The following is a 19,022-nucleotide window of genomic DNA, read 5'->3' as shown; positions in this document are numbered from 1 at the left end:
GGAGGTAGCAGCACACCAGGGAGGCCAGCTATGGCGCTCGGTAGGTGGACCCACCCTGGAAGGAGTGGCGACGCGGGGCAAGACTATCGAGCCACGGTGCCCTTGGGCAGTGGACAATGATGGTTGAGACGGTGTGAAGGCCTGGCGCAGAGGGGCCGCGATGCGGCATGCTTGCCCAGGGCGAAACGCTACAGTGTTGCTACAGTAATTTTAGCACCCCAAAGTTAGGCAAGGCCTTAGTTATTTGTATTGATGCTTTGAGAACATCATCCTTTTTGCTTCCTGGTCTTTTCTTCAATTTGGAAACTGGGTGCATTTCTAGTTGATGAAATCATTCGGAAATTTTTTATTCCAGATGGATACATATTACATAGGAAATTTTTAGCATTGGAATGAATAATGTCGTGGCAGGCAAAGCCATCATTGCTGACGTGTTACTCTCAGGTACCAGGCAGATAATTAATTTGCTGCCAACTGCCAACGCTGAAACGTATGCACTGCAGCAATGTTGGCCTCACCCTGCCTATCCCCTTCCTTCTTCCCCACCGCCACACACGGCCTCCTCATCATCTCCAGCAACTCCTCCGGCAGCCGCCGTTCCCCGTGGCACATGTCAGGTACGCGCATCCGCCTGCAAAATAACATCACCAAGACGAAGCAGCTTGCTCTTATCAATCCATTTGCAATCTATATGTTGACGCGCAATCATGTGTGCTTCTACACACGTACCAGGTGGCCTCGTCCTTCACGCCAGGCTGGGCGATGGCGATGGCGACGGGGACGGCGGCGAGCTCGTTCCGTCGCGACGACACGCGTAAGCCGCACGTAACATTCTGCTCATGTGCAAGATAGCCCGCGTGGCCGCCGCGCTGATCCGCGTCCTGTACCTCGTCGCGGTGGCCGCCCCGGTTAAAAGCCTCCTCGCCGTCGCCAAGGTCGCCTTCTCGCTGGTGAACGCGCCGTGCCTCCGGTACATGAACCAGGCAGCGCTCGGGCGGAGCTGCACGGGCACCTTCTGCGGCGACCTGCTGGTCGGGGCCATGGCGCACTCGTGGAGGATGCTCGTGCAGGGCCTCACGTCGCTGATGTTCTTCTGCGCCCACGCCGATGAGTACGTCCGGCCGCCGCCGAGCCCGCTCGTGCTGATGGCGCACGACAAGCCGGCGTCCCATCCTCAGCAGGTGCGTGCTTCAAATTTGCATTTGATTTTTAGTTTGCAAGAATTTTGGCACTCTGTTTGTTTCACCTGGCACTAGTTTTGGGTGGGAAATCTCGGAACTCAATTTAGCCACACAGATTCTTCAGGGTTCTCTGATGCTTGAAAAATTCCTTTTGGTTTCTCGCCGAGAAAGAAAACTAATAGCCAGACATTTCTGCTGCTGCTGATTGGGTACGTATATGAACTAAAAGTTGAAAACAACTGAACCTGATGTTTCAGCTATAGATTTTCTCTCGTTTCCAAATACTAGAACAGAATCCAGAACTTGAGGATATCAAATGATACTGTTCTTCTGCCTTGCTTAATCCCTGTTTGCTCTTGTTGTCATGCAAACTTGAACAAGAACTGTACTATGAATTAAGTTGAAGTGACTTGATTTCTAGCTCCCTACCTACCTGTCAAATTGCATTGCTTGTACAACAACAATTCAAGTCCTTGTCTCTATTTCAGGTACACATCTCAGTTGTAGGGCCGAACCACATGCGTATCTCATGGGTCACCGACGACCGGAACGCGCCGTCCGTGGTGGAGTACGGGACATCCCCGGGCAAGTACACGGCGTCGGCGACGGGCAACCACACCACGTACCACTACTTCTTCTACAAGTCCGGCGCCATCCACCACGTCACCATCGGCCCGCTGGAGCCCGTCACGACGTACTACTACCGGTGCGGCAGGGCCGGCGACGAGTTCAGCTTCCGGACTCCGCCGGCCACTCTGCCCATCGAGTTCGTCGTCATCGGTCAGTTGTTCGTTGCATCTCTTCCAAATTGAATTCCGTCTCAATTCATATCCATGACACAGAAACAAGAAAAAAAAAAGAATTAACTTTGTCGTTCCATGTTACATGCCGAGTACATGGGAAACTCATTAAACGTATACTGGAAACGTCCGGGAGTGTCTGCCGAGACGTGACGGACATGCGTGTCGCATTGTAACATTTTGTAATGTAACGACGCAGGTGACCTCGGTCAGACGGGGTGGACGGCGTCGACGCTGTCGCACATCGGCGGCGGCGACTACGACATGCTCCTGCTCCCCGGCGACCTCTCGTACGCGGACACGCAGCAGCCGCTGTGGGACTCGTTCGGGCGCTTGGTGCAGCCGCTGGCGAGCGCGCGGCCGTGGATGGTGACGGAGGGCAACCACGAGATGGAGACCCTCCCCGTCGTGGAGTTCGCGCCGTTCGCCGCCTACAACGCGCGTTGGCGGATGCCGCACGAGGAGAGCGGCTCGCGCTCCAACCTCTACTACTCCTTCGACGCGGCGGGCGGCGCCGCGCACGTCGTGATGCTGGGGTCCTACGCGGCGTTCGGCGAGGGGTCGGAGCAGCACCGGTGGCTGGAGGCCGACCTGGCGCGCGTCGACCGGCGGCGCACGCCGTGGCTGCTGGTCCTGCTCCACGCGCCGTGGTACAACACGAACCAGGCGCACCAGGGGGAGGGAGAGAGGATGCGGCTGGCCATGGAGCGGATGCTCTACGAGGCCCGCGTCGACGTCGTCTTCGCTGGGCACGTCCATGCCTACGAGCGCTTCGTAAGTGCTGCACTGCTCAATATCGATTGCTACATTTGGCTTGTATGTGAAGTTGTTCCATGATCAACAGACGAGGATCTACGACAATGAGGCCGACAGCCGGGGCCCGATGTACATCACCATTGGCGACGGAGGCAACAGGGAAGGCCTTGCTCTCAGGTACTACGAGACTACTGCCAGCATCTCCATCGATGCATCTGGAACGCATGATTCTGAATTTCTGATGCTTGATTTTGCACTGAATTCATTAGGTTCATCGAGGACCACAAGTCGGCGCACCTGTCGGTGTTCCGGGAGGCGAGTTTTGGGCACGGCCGGCTGAGGATCGTCAACGAGACGAGCGCCGTCTGGACGTGGCACCGCAACGACGACGAGTACGCCACCGTCCGCGACGAGGTCTGGCTCGAGAGCCTGGCCGCTGCAAAACCGAGCCTAGCAACAACCACCGCCGGTCGTCACACAGATGAGCTGTAGGAGGAAGCATCAAGGAAGAAGGGATTCATCGCATCGCTACACCATTGATGGTTCTTGTGCCACACGCCATGTAATTTTCAAGGATACATCGCCCAGCACATAACATGTATATTGCTCGGACCTCGTCTGGCGATATGCTTCAAATTTGGAGGGTCACGAGTTGCCCAATTCAAGATTCAGTAGAAACGCGCACAACTGATATTGAAATGTTCAACAAGGTTGACTTTGACAAGCAAGATATTTTGTATATTGACACCTTCAAGGATGATGCTTTGTCCATTGGGCATAACTATTCGTGCTGTCTGCCCAACCATGTTTATTTGACCGATGATGATGATGAATATTCGCTGATGGATGATGATGGCCAATATTATCGTCGAGATGTTGGAATGTTGAAGGACCGAAAGGGCGACCAGAGGGGGGTGAATGGGAGCCTAAAAAAAATTCTTAATGAGAACAAGGCCTATGTTCCAAACGTAACCCCAAAGCACACTGCGTGTTGTATCGTCGAGATGACGCAAGTCAACTCGTGACAGGCTCACCCTAGGAACGATTTGACACGCTCAAGACATAACGGAAGCAAGACATAAAAAGACTCTAACAAGTTTGCTCAAAACACGATTAACCAAGATCATTACTAGCTAATCCCTCAACTAAGCATGAAAAAAAATTAATCTAAAGAGCTAGGCGTGATTAGTAAATGAGAGAATAGAATAATTAACAGCTAGACTTGATTAGCAAAAGATAAATCATGGACAGTAGCTAAACAAGTAGTGATTAATTAACTGCTGTAAATAAATGAACAAAGCTCACGGTGCCTTCACTGCCTTGGCCTGCTACACTCGCACACTTGTTGCTAACGTGATGCATTACCTGCTCCTGGGTTGCCTGATGTGCAGCTGGGCTGAGCTGCTCCCTTTGGCCAGCTGGGCTGCTACTGCCCACTGCTTGCTGTTGGCCTGCGGGCCTGCTTGATGGCGCACCTGAGCTGGAACAGATCCACTGCCTGGGCCGCCTGCCGGTTGAATTCTCCTGGGCCGCGTGCGTAGCTGGGCCGCGAGCTGGACTGCTCCCTGCAGCTGATGCTGGCTTCGGTCTGGCTCACGTGCACGTCCCGTGCCTCCTCCACGCAACGACCTGCGACCGAACAGAGCAAGAACACCAAGAACAACCAGAGAACAGGGAAGAACACGTTCAACTTCAAATCCGAAATCCTCCGTCAAATCTCCGTGAAACGCGACGAAACTTGAGACAAGGATGCAATACGCCTAAGGCAAATAGATCCATGAAACAAATCCTGAAAAACTCAAGTATACATCATTAATCTTGGAGAAAATCGAAACCCTAACTCAAGAACACGATTCGGAAGAAATTCGAAATCCAAGCCGGATCCGTGAGAGATTTAGAAGGGGAACGAATCAAAGATGCTCCCTAAGGTCCTAGCATCATTTCCCTTCAACCAAGTCCACGAGATTCGGCTCAAACACGAAGAACGAAAATTTCCTAAAAATAGCTTCGAAAATAGGGAAAAAGAAAAACGCTCGGGAATCAAAGATTTAGCACGATTCGAGACAACAAACAAAGCTAAATCACGAGAACATCTTCTATACAAGATGAGGACTAGCCTCCTCACTTCATCCACCCACTAAAGATGAAGAAATCAAGAGAAAAGAGTAATCACTCTCTAATCTCCCTCTCTCCTCTCACTTTAAGCACATGACTAGCCTCTAAACAAATAGATAATGAGTTCCTAAGCTAAGAGGTGCTGAAATAACCAGCCCCCATCCCTATTTATAGTTCAGGACGAAAGACTATACTACCCCTACAGCTACAACTAAGATAACTACCCACGCAGGGGCATTTTGGTCCAAGTTTTTATCCGCGCATTGGACGGACACGCCGCCTTCACGACTTTGCTTCGCCTCGACGCAAGCTTCGCGATGACGCCACGTACCCTCCTTCTCGAAGCTCCGGCCGCACCGGGCTCACCCCCGGTTTTGAGGCCCAAACCAGGAAACCTGCCTGCGCGGTGGTTTTGAGGCCCAAACCACCCAAACCGTCCATCTTTGCTTGGCCGCCATGCGACCTCCACGATGTCGACGCGTGTCCGGCCTCCGTCAAGCCTCCCGCTTGACTCGACCGACGCCGTCTCCATCCTGTCATGCCCTCTCGCCATTCCGTGCACCATGTGGACCGCCCGTGACTTCGCCCAGACTCCTCAGGTCCATCGGTCCAAGCCTACTCGCGTTCATCCTTCACCGCCCTTGGTCCATCGGCATGAACCTTTAGCTTGACCTTCCCCGCACGCCGTCGACCGCCACGTCACATCCTACACCTGCACATCACAAGCCAAGAGCAACATCAAACCAACACAACGTTATCAATCACTCATCATCCAAGGATGATCACCATTGGTCCTCAAATGTATAATTTGGAGGATAACAGTGTGATTGAGATAGTCTCTCCACAGCTCTGGTTGAATTGGCCAATTCCCGTATGGATATCAATAAATAGGTGTTTATATCGATTTTCACATGATGTGTATATTTATTAGCTTTATTTTTGTAAAGCTAATAAATATTGAGTGTATTCCGGTCTTATCCTTTTGCATACCTGTCTTTCAGCTTACTTCATTTCACCCGAAGCCCCCTTCAGTTGCAGAGGATTTAGGGAGTGTTTGGTTTCAATGGCTAAACTTTAGCCCCCGTCACATCGAATGTTTAAATACTAATTAGGAGTGTTAAATATAGACTATATAGAAAACCCATTGCACGGATGGAGGCTAAACGGCGAGACGAATCTATTAAGCCTAATTAATCCATGATTTGACAATGTGCTGCTACAGTAACTATTTGCTAATGATGGATTAATTAGGCTTAATAGATTCGTCTCGCTGTTTAGTCTCCATCTGTGCAATTAGTTTTATAATTAACTCATATTTAGTCCTCCTAATTAGCCTCCGAATATTCGATATGACACGAACTAAACTTTAGCTCGAGGAAACAAATGCCCGAAAATCAGAGTCAAGTGTACACATGGTTTTACAACATGATATCTGAACATAGAGTTCCTCTAATGCAAAATACCTTACAGGCAATCCCCTTGTGCTTTGCTTGGACGCTTAATCCAGGAAGCAGGGGGCAAATGCTCCGAGGTTGCTGTTTCAGACCAGCCTTTTTTTTTTTGGCGAAATGTTTCAGACCAGCCTGACGAGGAAGCAGAGCAAGCACCTCTTCTGGTTCAGTGGCCTCAATAGCGAGTTCCGAAAATCTAATGAAAACAGTTAACCCAACCAGATGGAAATCGAAAAGGAATTTTGTTTGTACCATCTGCTAGAACTGATATCCAGGTTAGTGTATATATACAGAAGAAGCCAGCTGAAAACCTGCAGTGCGTCACTAGTGTTTCTGCACACAATTACACAAATTTAGCTCCACAACAGTACCCAAAAGTTCAGTGCATGTCGATGGTAGCATGTGTAGTTGTGGTTGCAGTTGCCATGTTGCATGCCTGGTGATAGTAAAAGTCACTTTTGTATCCATCAGGAGCTCATGTAACATTTTGGCAGTGTTTGATAATGCGTGCGTTGTCAGATGATGTTGATTTTTGGAATTCACGTGAAGTGATTTCATCAATTTACTATGTGTTCCTCCTTATCTAGATGTTGAATAGTCGTAAACCAAAAGGTGGAAATTTCATTTCTCTTTAGAAGTTGTGTACGCAAAGGGAAAAAAGAAAACATTCCCAGTTCCAGATATAATACTATATGCAGTGATCTATCCTCAATGAAGTCTACATGTGCCAATTAGTAGTAAACACATCGCATTGCTCAATAAACTGATCTGTGGTCGGAGAATACGGCCGAGGAGATTTGTGCTAGTTTAATAGCTTGTCCTCAGTTTAATAGCATTGCTAATTCTTTTTGTAGTGTGGCATCTTTCTCCGGCACGATAGCTGCTGATGGAATCAGAGCGACACACATACGCCAATAATTCACACTTGTGTGTCTGATCCTATCTGATAATACCAATTGGCACCTTGTCAGATTGTCAACGTGCCAAATATCTCATCTTGGTATAGATTGCCAGCACGGCATCGGCAAGAAGCAAGATGAAATTGGGGGCCACGTTATGTTGGCACAGTCCACAGAATACTGATAAGAGATTAAGAGATCAGAGCAGTTGCTGCGGAAAATGACGTCCACTGAAAGCAGCATGCATATATGCACTCTGCAGTATGGCATGTGTGCCAACTTAAGCGTCCATCTTTGCATTGGTCAGACTTCCCTCCTTTAATTGTGTCCAGTCAGTTGAGGAAAAGAAAATAAAGGCGCTAAATCCTCTACTAGTGATGCTGTCCATGACTCGGTTGGTTCACTGGTTGGCCACTTGATAATGCTTACCTTGTCAGATATGATGCTAAACTTGGAATCTGTCTGGAGTAATTTCATGGTTTTACTACGTTCTTCTAGTTATCTAGTTCTAGAATAGCCGTGTATCAAATGAGGAATTTAGTTGACATCTTTTTTTTTTGTTGTTCACGCAAAGCAGAGGATTTGATCGTTCTGAAAACCTGGCATCCTGATCTGAACATGTATGGTATACAGTGTTGTGTTGTATCCTCCCAAAAGTCCGCATTCACATTTTCAACCTTTCTTGTGCCAATAAGTAGTCAACACGTTGCATTGCTCAACGCCTCAACTATAGCTTGCATTAGCAAGTTAAAAACTGGTGCAGTCCGGAAAGCACGGCTGAGGAGACCTGCTCTTAATTTGATAGTAATATCTCAGTCATCACATACGTTAACCTTGATGCTTACATTACTGATTTCTTTTATAGGAGCATGATGGCATGCTCCGACACAATTGGTCACTGATGGATTTAGAGCGACACAGTGGGGGGACAGCACCTCAATAATTAACACTCGCATGTCTGATCCTATCTGAATCTGATAGTGCCAATTGGCAGCTCTTGAGATCTTCAACGTGCACAGTATCGTCATCTTTATACCGCCAGCACGGCAAGAATCGGCCACAGAGTCCATAAGAATACTGATGAATCAGAGATGGAAGCGGTTGCTGCAGGAGATGATGTCCACTGAGAGTGACGTGCATCTGCACTTTGCAGCATGGCGTGCATGTGTTCTTGCATTGGAGTTGCAGAAGATAATATCGTCCATTGAAAGCATATTAGGTAACTTGTTCAGGCTTCCCTCCTTTCGTGTCCAGTCGTTTGAGGAAATATAAGAGACGCTAGCTCCTCTGCTATTGATGGTTTGATTCTGTGATTTGGTGATGGTTCGTTGGCTACTTGCAGGCAGCTCTTTTCAGAGTTTGTGTTCGAAATTCTTTCAGGCTAAAAAACGCCTTCTTTCAGAAGCAGCGACTTGAAAGTTGATCAGGGCTTTCAATTAATTTGAGGCAGTGAGATTTCCCGACCATTTGCAGCCTCGTATGTTATTATGCACACGCAGCAGCAAGAGTAGTGCAGGACATTGTAGCTGTAGCTGCCGTTTTATTCAGGGTTGAGACGGAGTTTCAGACATGGCCTGAAAAATGCGCTTTGTTTCATAGAGTGCGGAAGTGGCCGGAGAAACCGAGGAAAAGAAACGGAAACAAAGCGGGCGCTGGTGCACATGTGATTTGATCAGTTATCGCTCCGTCCAACTACTCTGCATATGAGTCCATGCATTTGCGCTTCAAAATTCAGGTAGCCTGACGACTGGAAAGCAAAAGGCGGCAGGAAGCAGTAGGCTCTCATTTCAATGAGCCGCGGCCGTCACAAGTTGTTTAATGGTGACGGAACCAGAAGAATCCGGACGAGGGCCTTGTAGTTGCCAAAGTTTTGAGACGCGAAATTACTGTTACAGCACTGTAGCATACTGTAGCGTTTCGTTTGTATTTGTGAATTATTGTCCAAACATTGACTAATTAGGCTCAAAAGATTCGTCTCGCAAAGTACAACAAAATTGTGCAATTAGTTTTTAATTTCGTCTACATTTAGTACTCCATGCATGTACCGCAAGTTTGACGTGACAGGGAATCTTCTTTTTGCATAGTGTCAAAGTTAGGAGTTAGGGGTGAACTAAACAAGGCGAGATCGGCAGCAGTGCAATGGATGTGTTTCTGCCAGGGCACGCAGCTACATGCATCCAGGCCGATAGAGAATGTGGCCATCTAGGTGGTTGGGGCGATTAATCTGGGCTAGTTAAAATGGGCTGGACCATCATCGACCAGATTAAAATGCATGCCTTGGAACACGATGATAGGATAGGATAGGATAGGATAAGTCTGAATTCTCTGTACCGAGATCGATGTTGCATTGCATCTATCTCAAAATCCTCCCCATCAGTCAGTCAGTATCCACGGCCCATGTGAGCTAGTAGATCAGTATACGTACTCGTGAAGAGATGGAAACTACTTGCCTAATAATAAGCAAGTCAAAGCACGACATGTATTCTAGTGCGGTGAGGCGTTTATGTGTGCTTTGGCCTTGATGATTGAGGAAGGCATTTTCCTTTACCTAATAATGTGGTCAATGCTTTTTGTTAGAGGGACCTTGCGTTGCTTGACCTTTGTTTATGCAAACAAACGAAAACAATAATCACAAGAGTCAACATATTAGACACACACACACACACACACAGTACGATTCCAATTTCCAAAAGGAAGAAGAAAGTGGCGAAATGCTGTAGCACGCAACAAGTCCCTTTTCATTTTGTTTGTTGGCCGGCAATGGCAACGCAAGGTGTCGTTGCCATGGTCGCCGGCACGATGCCACCACCGTCGTCGACCACATTTCAGAAAGCACGCACGCATGGTGCCGGCCGGCCCAAACCAGCAAAACCCCCAGGCCGCTGGTTGGAGTCGGCGCCGCTGGTCCAGTCCCCGAAGAAACGTGCTGAAATTCTTGGCTGCTGCTGCCTAGTCGGCGAGAAAGGACACGTAGCGATAGATGTGGAGTTGCCGGGGCGTTCTAGAAACCATTATTATTGAACCTTATTCATAAATAGATTATTACAACAACTCTCCCATGATCGAACCTGCAGGCAACGACATGTTTTTTATTTGGTCGGTGCAGTGGTGATGCCATCGTCGGAGGGGGAAAAGAAACAAAAGACAAACAACAAAAAATAACGAAACGTGCTTTCATGATCATCTTAGCCTGTGTCATCACTGGCTTCGCTCGAAAAAAGAACAGAGTCACATATATCACGCTGGCCTAATTAGTCGTCGAGGGCATATATACGACATGCTGTGATAGATAATGGTCTTAGCCGCCGTTTGGATACTTTGCTAAAGTTTAACACCTGTCACATCGGATGTTCGGAGACTAATTAGAAGTATTAAAATATTTGCTAATGATGAATTAATAGGTTTAATAGATTCATCTCGCAAATTAGCACATCGGTTCTGCAATTAGTTTTATAATTAGCTCATGTATAGTCCACCTAGTTAGCATCCGAATATTTGATATGACATTGTTAAAGTTTAGCATATAAGTATCCGAACACCGATTCCAGAAAGCACGCACGACTGGTGCCGTGAAGCATTCCATAAGTTTTGCTGGCCGGCCTCCAAGTCGATCGTTGGGATAGCGAATTGAAGCAACGATAAACTCCGCCGGCGCGTGCAGTAGTCGGCAGGAGGCCGGAGATGACGACAAAGAATCCAGGACATGCATGTACTATACGAAGAAAAGTGAGCAGTGAGCCCTCTGGACTCCCTGGCGGCAGGCTGGTGAGCATAGCCACGGCGTGTGGGTGTGGCAGTGGCACCACGGAGTAGTGAGCTGTGAGCCAGGGACGGAAAGAGACAGCGCTGCTGAGTGTTGATCGAGCCGGTCGGCGGCGAGAAAGACAAGATCGCCGTCGGCCATCCGATCCATCCATCACCTGCTGGTACACTGTACATGTGGATTCATCCAACACATGCGCTAGCGCTACAGACAGCTAGCGGCCGGGGTGGAGTGGACTGGACACGGCACAGCACAGTGTACTGCAATGTACCGGTAGCTAGCAGAGTACGACCGCATCTTGATCCGTTCCACGACGACAGGGCTTGTTCTGGCCGGGGGCTATTTTTTTTTCTTTTTTCAACCGGGGGGCATCCCCACCTGTCTACTCCTTCCTTCAACAAAGCTCAAGCGCAATGCATCCCTGAAGAGAGCACCACAAGTGGCTACACTTTGAAGATTCCACACCACCAGTGACTGTTAGGCTCCGAGTCGAAAACAACAGACGACAGACGTGACCAATGGCATCTTGGAGGAGCTTCCGGGATCCTAACGACGTCCTCCGACCCCCATCAAGGGGAGGAAGCCACAAAGAAGAAAGGACCATTGAGAGGAGAACAAGGAGATCCAAGAGAGAGGACCATGATCTCACTAACCCAGCATATGATGAGATGACATAACCAAGTGGCCAGGATAGTGAAAAAGTAAGGCACTAGCAGTAGACACACGAGAGTACAACATAGTGTGAGCATAGCGGAAATGGCATGGACGCCGGGCGCAGAGGCGCGCTTGTGGCACCGAGGTGGTGCTGCGGACGTCGTCGGGCCACCTTTCTCCTCGGCCGAGGAGTTTCGGAGGCAGTGACGGGAGAGGGAGGCGACTGGGCGCTGCGTGGCCGGGAGACCGCGTGGTGGTGAGGATTGCGATGGCCGGGAGGAGCACGCAAGCGGCCGCACGGCGTCAGCAGGGAGGTGCAGTAGAGGGCGCTGCGCGTGGGCAGCGTTGGAGGGCGGCGACAGTAATGGAGGTGGAGGTACGGCGGCATGGTGACTGGAGGCGTGGCGGCTACGTCGCCTCGGCTGGGTTGCCGTAGCAGTGGCCCAGGAGTGTCGAACCAGGTACGTGCAGTGAAGGGTTGTATTGCTCCGGGCGAAAGCCCTCACCGGCCCTCGTGCTGGTGGACATGACAGCGGCGTCCTAGGATGTCGTCTTCCCCGTTGGGGGTGTCATGTTGGAGCTACGACTCTGCTGCATGGGGTTCTTTGGGTGAAAACCCTGTCCAGATCTTGGACGAGCGATGGCAACGCCATTGGCGTCGTATCCTCCTTGGAGGCATCATCTTTAGAGACCCAACTTGGTTCATGGCACTGCTAAGCCATTGTCATAGGAGGTCATAGCCGAGGGCGGCAACTACGTCACGTGGTGAGCTGAATGGGTGTTGCTGAGCCCATGTGCAGGTGTTCGAAGTTATGGTGGCGGCCAGGGGTTGTTGCATGGTTGTTGGATTTGGCTGCTTGCAGCGGACCGCGGCGGCTGATGTTGCCTGGCAACGATCAGTGCGGTGTGGGACTGTGTCAGAGGATGGCGCTTGCAGCAATGACAGCGTGGGACGACTAGGCTTGCAGCGGATCACGGCGGGTTGCTCGGCCTAGCTGGGCTATCCGGTGCAGTACATCATCGGAAGACGGCACAAACGACTTCTCTGGCTTGCTGACACGGCGGAGAAGACTATGTACAAGGGTGAAGCAATGATGCGAGGTCGACACACTGCGACGGCTTGGCTAATCAATGAAGATCTTAGGGAGCGGGGCAATATCACTCAACATTCTGACAACGACAAAAGAAACGGATCCGTGACGTGGAGTACTGCAGCGGGCGTGGCGAGGCCCCCGCGCGCGGTGTATCTTCGAGGTGACGAGAGAGAGAAGTCTAACGGCGGATGTGGCGAGGCCCCCGCGCGTTGTGTTATCGTGGCGGCGACTGCGAAGTAGCCTGTGAGAGGTCCGGATTCGGTGCTATCACCATGTGCAGGTGGAGAGTGATGTTACAGCGGCACTACGACGGAAGGTCCTACATGGCGGTGGCCTTCTCGGTGCGGTGTTGTCTGCTTCTCACTTCTACGTTGACATTAAGTTTTGCTGTAAGGTTTCGGCGACTTCTTGACTGTGTGTATGGTGGTATGGGCTGCGGTAAGGCTTCGATTCTATCGCCGAGGAGCTGTGAGGAGTGGATATCGGCGATGGTTGATGTCCCAATCCAACCAGTCGATGTGTTGTAGAGTTGAGTTGCGTGTGAGGACGTGGTGCGGCATGCGTTGAGGATCTAATTCAACATGTCGGTGCCCGCGTCATTTTTCTTTTTTCTTGTTTACGTCCGGTTTGAACTTCATCTTCTTTATTTATATAATCGGCAGCTCTCCAGCCGTAGTTTGTTTAAAAAAAAAATAAATGCTGTCCATTTTTCTTTTTCCTTGGCCATGAATCCACGACGTGTCACCATGTTAGTTTCAATGTGTTTTCACCCACTTGGTGTACTTACACCAGTATTAACCAGTCACTTGTGGAATTTCACTCTTTTTTTTTTGTCAAAAACACATGTGCAGATATGTGTGATGTGTCTGGCTGGACAGGCCGACGACGTACAGATGACTGTGCGTGGATTTACTGTGTGTGAGAGAGAGAGAGAGCGCGCATGTGACCCTCTGTGCAGTGTGCGGCTGCTCATCGCCACACACGTCAGTTTCCAAAAGATGAACCAGCGGCCCGCACACGGTACCAACGTCGTCGCATATATGCAGCCGGGAGGGAGGATATGTCCATGTCCATCCATCCATTTGAAGGAGAAGGTAGACACGTCAGCATCAAAATCTGCTACCGTTACTTGCTTGCATTGGGCCTTGAAATAGTCGTCGTATATAGCAGGGGGGACGGACGGAGGAAAGGGACCCCGGCCGTGCTGTAGGCTAGCTAGTCGGCTTGATGGGGAATGGGACAGCCAGGTTGCTTAGCTGCAAGATAAAGATCAGCAAGTCGACGGCCGCTGTACTCAAATTTCAAACACACATGCTGCTGCTGATTATTATTCATTTTAGTTTTCTAGATACATATCTTTTGATATGCACCTAGACATATGCTCATATTTAAATACATAGCAACATTTCAAATTACCATTCATTTTAGCTTTTTTAACTTTTTTTTTAAGTATGTAATTTTTGATATGCACCTAAATATATACTCGTATCTAAATACATAGTAAAAATAATGTATCTAGAAAAGTTAAAGCGAATTGTAATCTAAGCTAGCTTTTTGTTGCGTGGACCAGGAGAGACTCACGACCTTACGAGTCATTTTCGCAACTCACGGTCGCAATACTCCACACAGTACAAGCACGCGCGCATTGACACACACGATGCTAACGTCGTAGTAGTGCAAACCATTACCGGCAAAAGAGCTGAGCTTTCAGTGCCATCCTGCTGTGTCTATATATTAATTGCATCCATTTATTAATTAAACAATAATAACTTTGATGCTAATATCTCAGCGTCGCCAAGGATTTCTTCACGTGATCGATTTCTGTGCATGGGATATGTACAGATCGAGAATGAAGGCAGGTGGTGGATACAGGCCGACAAGCATCCATGGCTTTGAACGGATGAGCAATGCGTTTGAGCTTCATTCGTTGGATCAAGTGTTGGAGAGATTGCACTGGGGATCAAGTCTTAGAGATTCACATCATCACCGACAATAAAGCCTCACCATTCATCGGCATATGTCAACTACAGTACAAATGAATAAATGGCCGAAATGGACAAAGTACCGTACCCTACTGAACTGCCACTTGTATAGGGTAAAAACAACAGTAATAATCCGCAGGTGTTGTATGTTACCCCAACTGAACTGATACTTGTAAATGGGTAAAAAAACAGGCTAGACATATGCTACCCTCTAGCTTAAGCAATGGTCCAATAACTAGAGGTTAAAACCGGTGGTTAATTGACTGGACCGTTTAATCTAGTTTGACAGTTAGCTCTATCTTTTTTTGACTGAAGTCGGTAGGGGAAGTTCCAATCTATTTTTTATTTCAGACTCGTTTAACTTGCTTCACATATAGTCAAATAACACAGGTCTGCTAGATACTACTCAGGTACTCTAACCACTGCTTAAAAAGGTTACTCTAACCACTTGGCTAGAGGCCCTTTCACCACTTAGGCATGTCTGGCTAGTCCCAAGTAGCTCACTTACCTTATTTGTGAACCGAGTAGTTGCTCACTTGGTTAGATTCTTTTGGTGAAACTTATCCATCAGGGTTTATCTCATGTGTGCTCATATTTATGGCTATTTATTCTTTCATTTTAAAGTTTGGTAGTTGAATCAAGAAGAAAGACAACTGCAGGGCATTTAATGCAACTGGCTCCTCTTCCCCGATTAGAATTTATCCGCCTTCCATCACCTTAACAAAAGGTTTCAATTCCCCAAACTTTCAACTTAAAAAGTTTCATATACTACAAATTGTATCTCAAAAGTTTAAAGTCTTAAAAAAAAATTAAAATTCCAATTCAAAAGTTAGAAAAAACTCAGAATATATTTCATCTCAGTAAATTCCAACTTGATAGAAAAAAACAGAGAAAACAACCGAGCTACTTCTCCTCACCATCGGATGCATACACTGCCCACACGCGGTTCGAATTAATATTTTCATCAAAACCCATAATATGGTTGAAAGTTTTAATCTCCTATATTTCAAATAGTACTCTTAATGCCTTTTCTGAGACATCAATTTATTTTATTTCAAAAAAGACATCAATTTATAAATAGCACATGCGGCCGTTCATTAAAAAAAAAATAACTTTTCACTCTTGGCCTCTTGGCTGGCAAGCTCCTCTCTTTCCTCGTCGGCGATGTGGACCCAACTGTCATCAACTGCTGCGGAATGACGGGGACATGAGCTGTGTGTAGTACACGGAAAAGGGAAAAGGCGCGCGTTTGTTTAAGCCAAAGCGCACGTGGTGCATGTGCTGAATTCCGGTCCACCCACGTTATATATAGACAAAACCTCCTGGGTCTTCTGCCGCACAAACTCACATTTTCCTCTCCTTCTCCCCGACCTGCTCCCCTCCTGTTCCACTAGCTAATTCTAGCTAGAAACAAGCGCCATGGACGCCGCGGGCTTGCCATGGGCAGCGCAGTGCGCGGGCATGGCCTTCTCAGCCTTCTCCCTCTGCTTGGTGGCGCTGGCCGTGGTGCTCCTGCTCGTGCGCCGGTGGCCATGGTGCAGCTGCCATGTCTGCCGGGCCTACCTCACCGGGTCGTGGGCGAGGGACTTCACCAACCTCGGCGACTGGTACGCGCACCTGCTCCGGGAGTCGCCCACCGGCACCGTCCACGTCCACGTCCTCGGCTGCACTGTCACCGCCAACCCGGCCAACGTCGAGTACATGCTCAAGACCAACTTCGACAACTTCCCCAAGGGCAAGACCTTCGCCGCGCTCCTCGGCGACCTCCTCGGCGGCGGCATCTTCAACGTCGACGGCGACGCCTGGCGCCACCAGCGCAAGATGGCCAGCCTCGAGCTCGGCAGCGTCGCCGTCCGCTCCTACGCCTACAAGATCATCGCCCAGGAGGTGGAGGCCCGCCTCATGCCGGTCCTCGCTGACGCCGCCGACAGGGGCGCCGTCGTCGACCTCCAGGACGTGTTCCGGCGCTTCGCCTTCGACACCATCTGCAAGATCTCCTTCGGCCTCGACCCGGGCTGCCTCGAGCGCGAAATGCCCATGTCCAAGCTGGCTGACGCGTTCGACACAGCGACGCGGCTTTGCGCCATGCGCGGCGCGGCGGCGTCGCCGCTGCTGTGGAGGATGAAGCGCCTGCTCAACATCGGGTCCGAGAGGGAGCTCAAGAAGGCCATCAAGCTCGTCGACGAGCTGGCGGCGGCGATGATCCGGGAGCGCCGGAAGCTTGGCTTCGCCAACAGCCACGACCTCCTGTCCCGGTTCATGGCCTCCGCCGGCGACGCGCACGCCGTCGACGACAAGTACCTCCGCGACATCGTGGTCAGCTTCCTCCTCGCCGGGCGCGACACGGTGTCCTCCGCGCTCACCATGCTCTTCATGCTCCTGTCCAAGAACCCCGACGTGGCGGCGGCCATGCGCGCGGAGGCCGGCGACGACTCGACGCCGGTCACCTACGAGCACCTCAAGGGCCTGCACTACACCCACGCGGTGCTCTACGAGAACATGCGCCTGTTCCCGCCCGTGCAGTTCGACTCCAAGTTCTGCGCCGCCGCCGACGTGCTCCCCGACGGCACCTACGTGTCCGGCGGCGCGCGCGTCATGTACCACCCCTACGCCATGGGCCGCATGCCGCGCATCTGGGGAGCCGACCACGGCGAGTTCCGCCCGGACCGGTGGCTCACCGGCGCCGGCGGGTCCTTCGTGCCGGAGAGCCTGTACAAGTACCCGGTGTTCCAGGCGGGCCTCCGCGTATGCCTCGGCAAGGAGCTCGCCATCACCGAGATGAAGGCGGTCTCCGTGGCGGTGGTGAGGGCGTTCGACGTCGAGGTGGTCGGGGAGAGTGGCAGCGGAGCCTGCGCGCCAAAGTTCGTGTCTGGGCTCACCGCGTCCATCAGTGGTGGGCTCCCAGTGAGGATTAGGAGAGCTAGAAAGTAGAGATTCTTGGTTGTTTTTTTTAAAAAAATTAGATAGCAGATCGAAAAAGGCGATGAAATGTACATAGACTAATTAGAAGAAGAAGAGGGGATGACCGAATGAGATCGCAAGTTGAATCGAAAGTTCCATTCAGAAGTTCCATCCACGATCCATTTGTTCCTTTTCTGACGCTGAAACAGAACTAACTGTGAAATCCATACCGTTATCACTACTGCTTGGTGAGTCCACTGGCCTGTTAGCTAACAGTTCTTATCATCTTCAGGATGTTGCATATGAACCTTGCATATTCCATTCCGTGATTCAGTTCCCTTTTCTTTCTGGACCTCGGTTTCAACGTTTCAATATCCTAGGTGTAGTAGATTCAGAGTTTCAGACCATCCTGAATTCCTGACGAGAAATCAGTGCCATAGCCACAATTGCCTCAGCAGATTGATTGCATAACCAGGAAACTGTACATATACAGCAGCAAAATGGTCCCTATGTTCTTTCAATTTGCGGCATCTCGTAATTTCATTGACAGATCCATGTAGGATCCACAGGGCAGTTTCGGTTTGCACACAAGAAGCAACTGCGAACCTGCAGTGACTGATGTTGACTGCCTCTTTCTGTATACTGATACAGATCTATCTTCAGAGAAATGGCAGGTGATTGCCTTTAGAAGGAAATACAGACGGTATTTACGAACAGTGCTCGTGCTGGCAGGTGAAGAGATGATGTTGTGAAAACGAAGGGTTCCTGCATTTGTCTCGTCTCCCTCAGTAGTCAGTAAATGTAACGTTCTTCAGATGCTGCTGAAATTTTAGTAGATGTGAAGTGGACTTTGACATCTTCTTCTCCTTATTGTCGAGTTGAAGAGTAGTCATATGTTAGAATAAGAACTCAGTTTTTACTCTGTTACTGTATTAGACTAGCAAAGCAAATACCTTAAACATGCTGCAGAAATTGACACCAAATTCCTAAAATGGCTGAGGGAATATGCTATCAACATGAAAGTCTCTGTTTTCGGTTGCCCTGTTTTTCTCCAGCGTCATTTGCCAGTGTCTTTTTTCTTTGAATCTTATAAACCCTTTTCCAGCTTCCATATTTCAAACAAGATGGCTTGAAAAATAGTAGCCGATATCATTCTGTTCATAGTTTAATGGTCAGTTCAATGTCAGTGCGCCTGCGTCATTGACCATGAATCATCTACGCAAACCTAATACCTCAATTATTGATTGTGTACTTTTTTCCGACACAATTAGTCATAGATGGGATCTGGGAAACGCAACTGATTCAGCATGTCAAAAAATATTAGCATACCGGATCCTAGTTGGTGCCCAGTCGACAGCTTGCTTTGCAACCTGCGGAATGAAATCACCATCATATTGCCAGAATGGATTGAAACTTGAGGAGATAT

General features: G+C 49.4%; 2 protein-coding genes and 1 long non-coding RNA gene across 4 annotated transcripts; 2 read left to right on the top strand and 1 right to left on the bottom strand.

Moving 5' to 3' along the window:
* Positions 1-476: 476 nt before the first annotated feature.
* LOC101777940 (purple acid phosphatase 22) lies at positions 477-3,521 on the top strand. Of its 2 annotated transcripts, XM_004977505.3 has the most exons (7): positions 477-617; positions 733-814; positions 917-1,181; positions 1,670-1,961; positions 2,181-2,755; positions 2,826-2,914; positions 3,007-3,521. In XM_004977505.3, exons 1-7 carry the CDS (start codon positions 506-508, stop codon positions 3,227-3,229), a joined length of 1,638 nt encoding a protein of 545 aa, XP_004977562.1. In that variant the 5' UTR covers positions 477-505; the 3' UTR covers positions 3,230-3,521. The 2 variants fall into 2 exon arrangements, with proteins under 2 accessions (XP_004977562.1, XP_004977563.1); XM_004977506.2 differs by having other exon boundaries at positions 529-617; positions 733-1,181.
* LOC111257927 lies at positions 3,431-4,853 on the bottom strand. Its single transcript, XR_002678584.1, has 2 exons — positions 4,103-4,853; positions 3,431-3,663 (listed from the first exon to the last, which is right to left on the bottom strand). It is a non-coding gene; the product is annotated as an uncharacterized LOC111257927 (long non-coding RNA).
* Positions 4,854-16,040: 11,187 nt separating this feature from the next.
* On the top strand, positions 16,041-17,837 carry LOC101777527 (cytochrome P450 94C1). The gene has a single exon (XM_004977504.3). It carries the CDS (start codon positions 16,115-16,117, stop codon positions 17,624-17,626), a length of 1,512 nt encoding a protein of 503 aa, XP_004977561.1. The 5' UTR covers positions 16,041-16,114; the 3' UTR covers positions 17,627-17,837.
* The last annotated feature ends 1,185 nt before the right edge of the window (positions 17,838-19,022 follow it).

The sequence above is a fragment of the Setaria italica genome, chromosome VII (assembly GCF_000263155.2).
Source record: "Setaria italica strain Yugu1 chromosome VII, Setaria_italica_v2.0, whole genome shotgun sequence".
Classification (NCBI taxonomy): domain Eukaryota; kingdom Viridiplantae; phylum Streptophyta; class Magnoliopsida; order Poales; family Poaceae; genus Setaria; species Setaria italica.
The sequence above is the reverse complement of the archived record's forward strand: the minus strand, read 5'-3'. Positions and strand labels throughout refer to the sequence as shown.

What these genes read in the sequence shown, in the direction of transcription:
- LOC101777940 (XM_004977505.3), top strand. Translation starts at nt 506, where the DNA reads ATGTTGGCCTCACCCTGCCTATCCCCTTCCTTCTTCCCCACCGCCACA. An exon ending in GTTCCGTCGCGACGACACGC is followed by an intron (nt 815 to 916) that starts GTAAGCCGCACG and finishes CCCGGTTAAAAG; the next exon opens with CCTCCTCGCCGTCGCCAAGG. An exon ending in TCCATGCCTACGAGCGCTTC is followed by an intron (nt 2,756 to 2,825) that starts GTAAGTGCTGCA and finishes CATGATCAACAG; the next exon opens with ACGAGGATCTACGACAATGA.
- LOC101777527 (XM_004977504.3), top strand. Translation starts at nt 16,115, where the DNA reads ATGGACGCCGCGGGCTTGCCATGGGCAGCGCAGTGCGCGGGCATGGCC.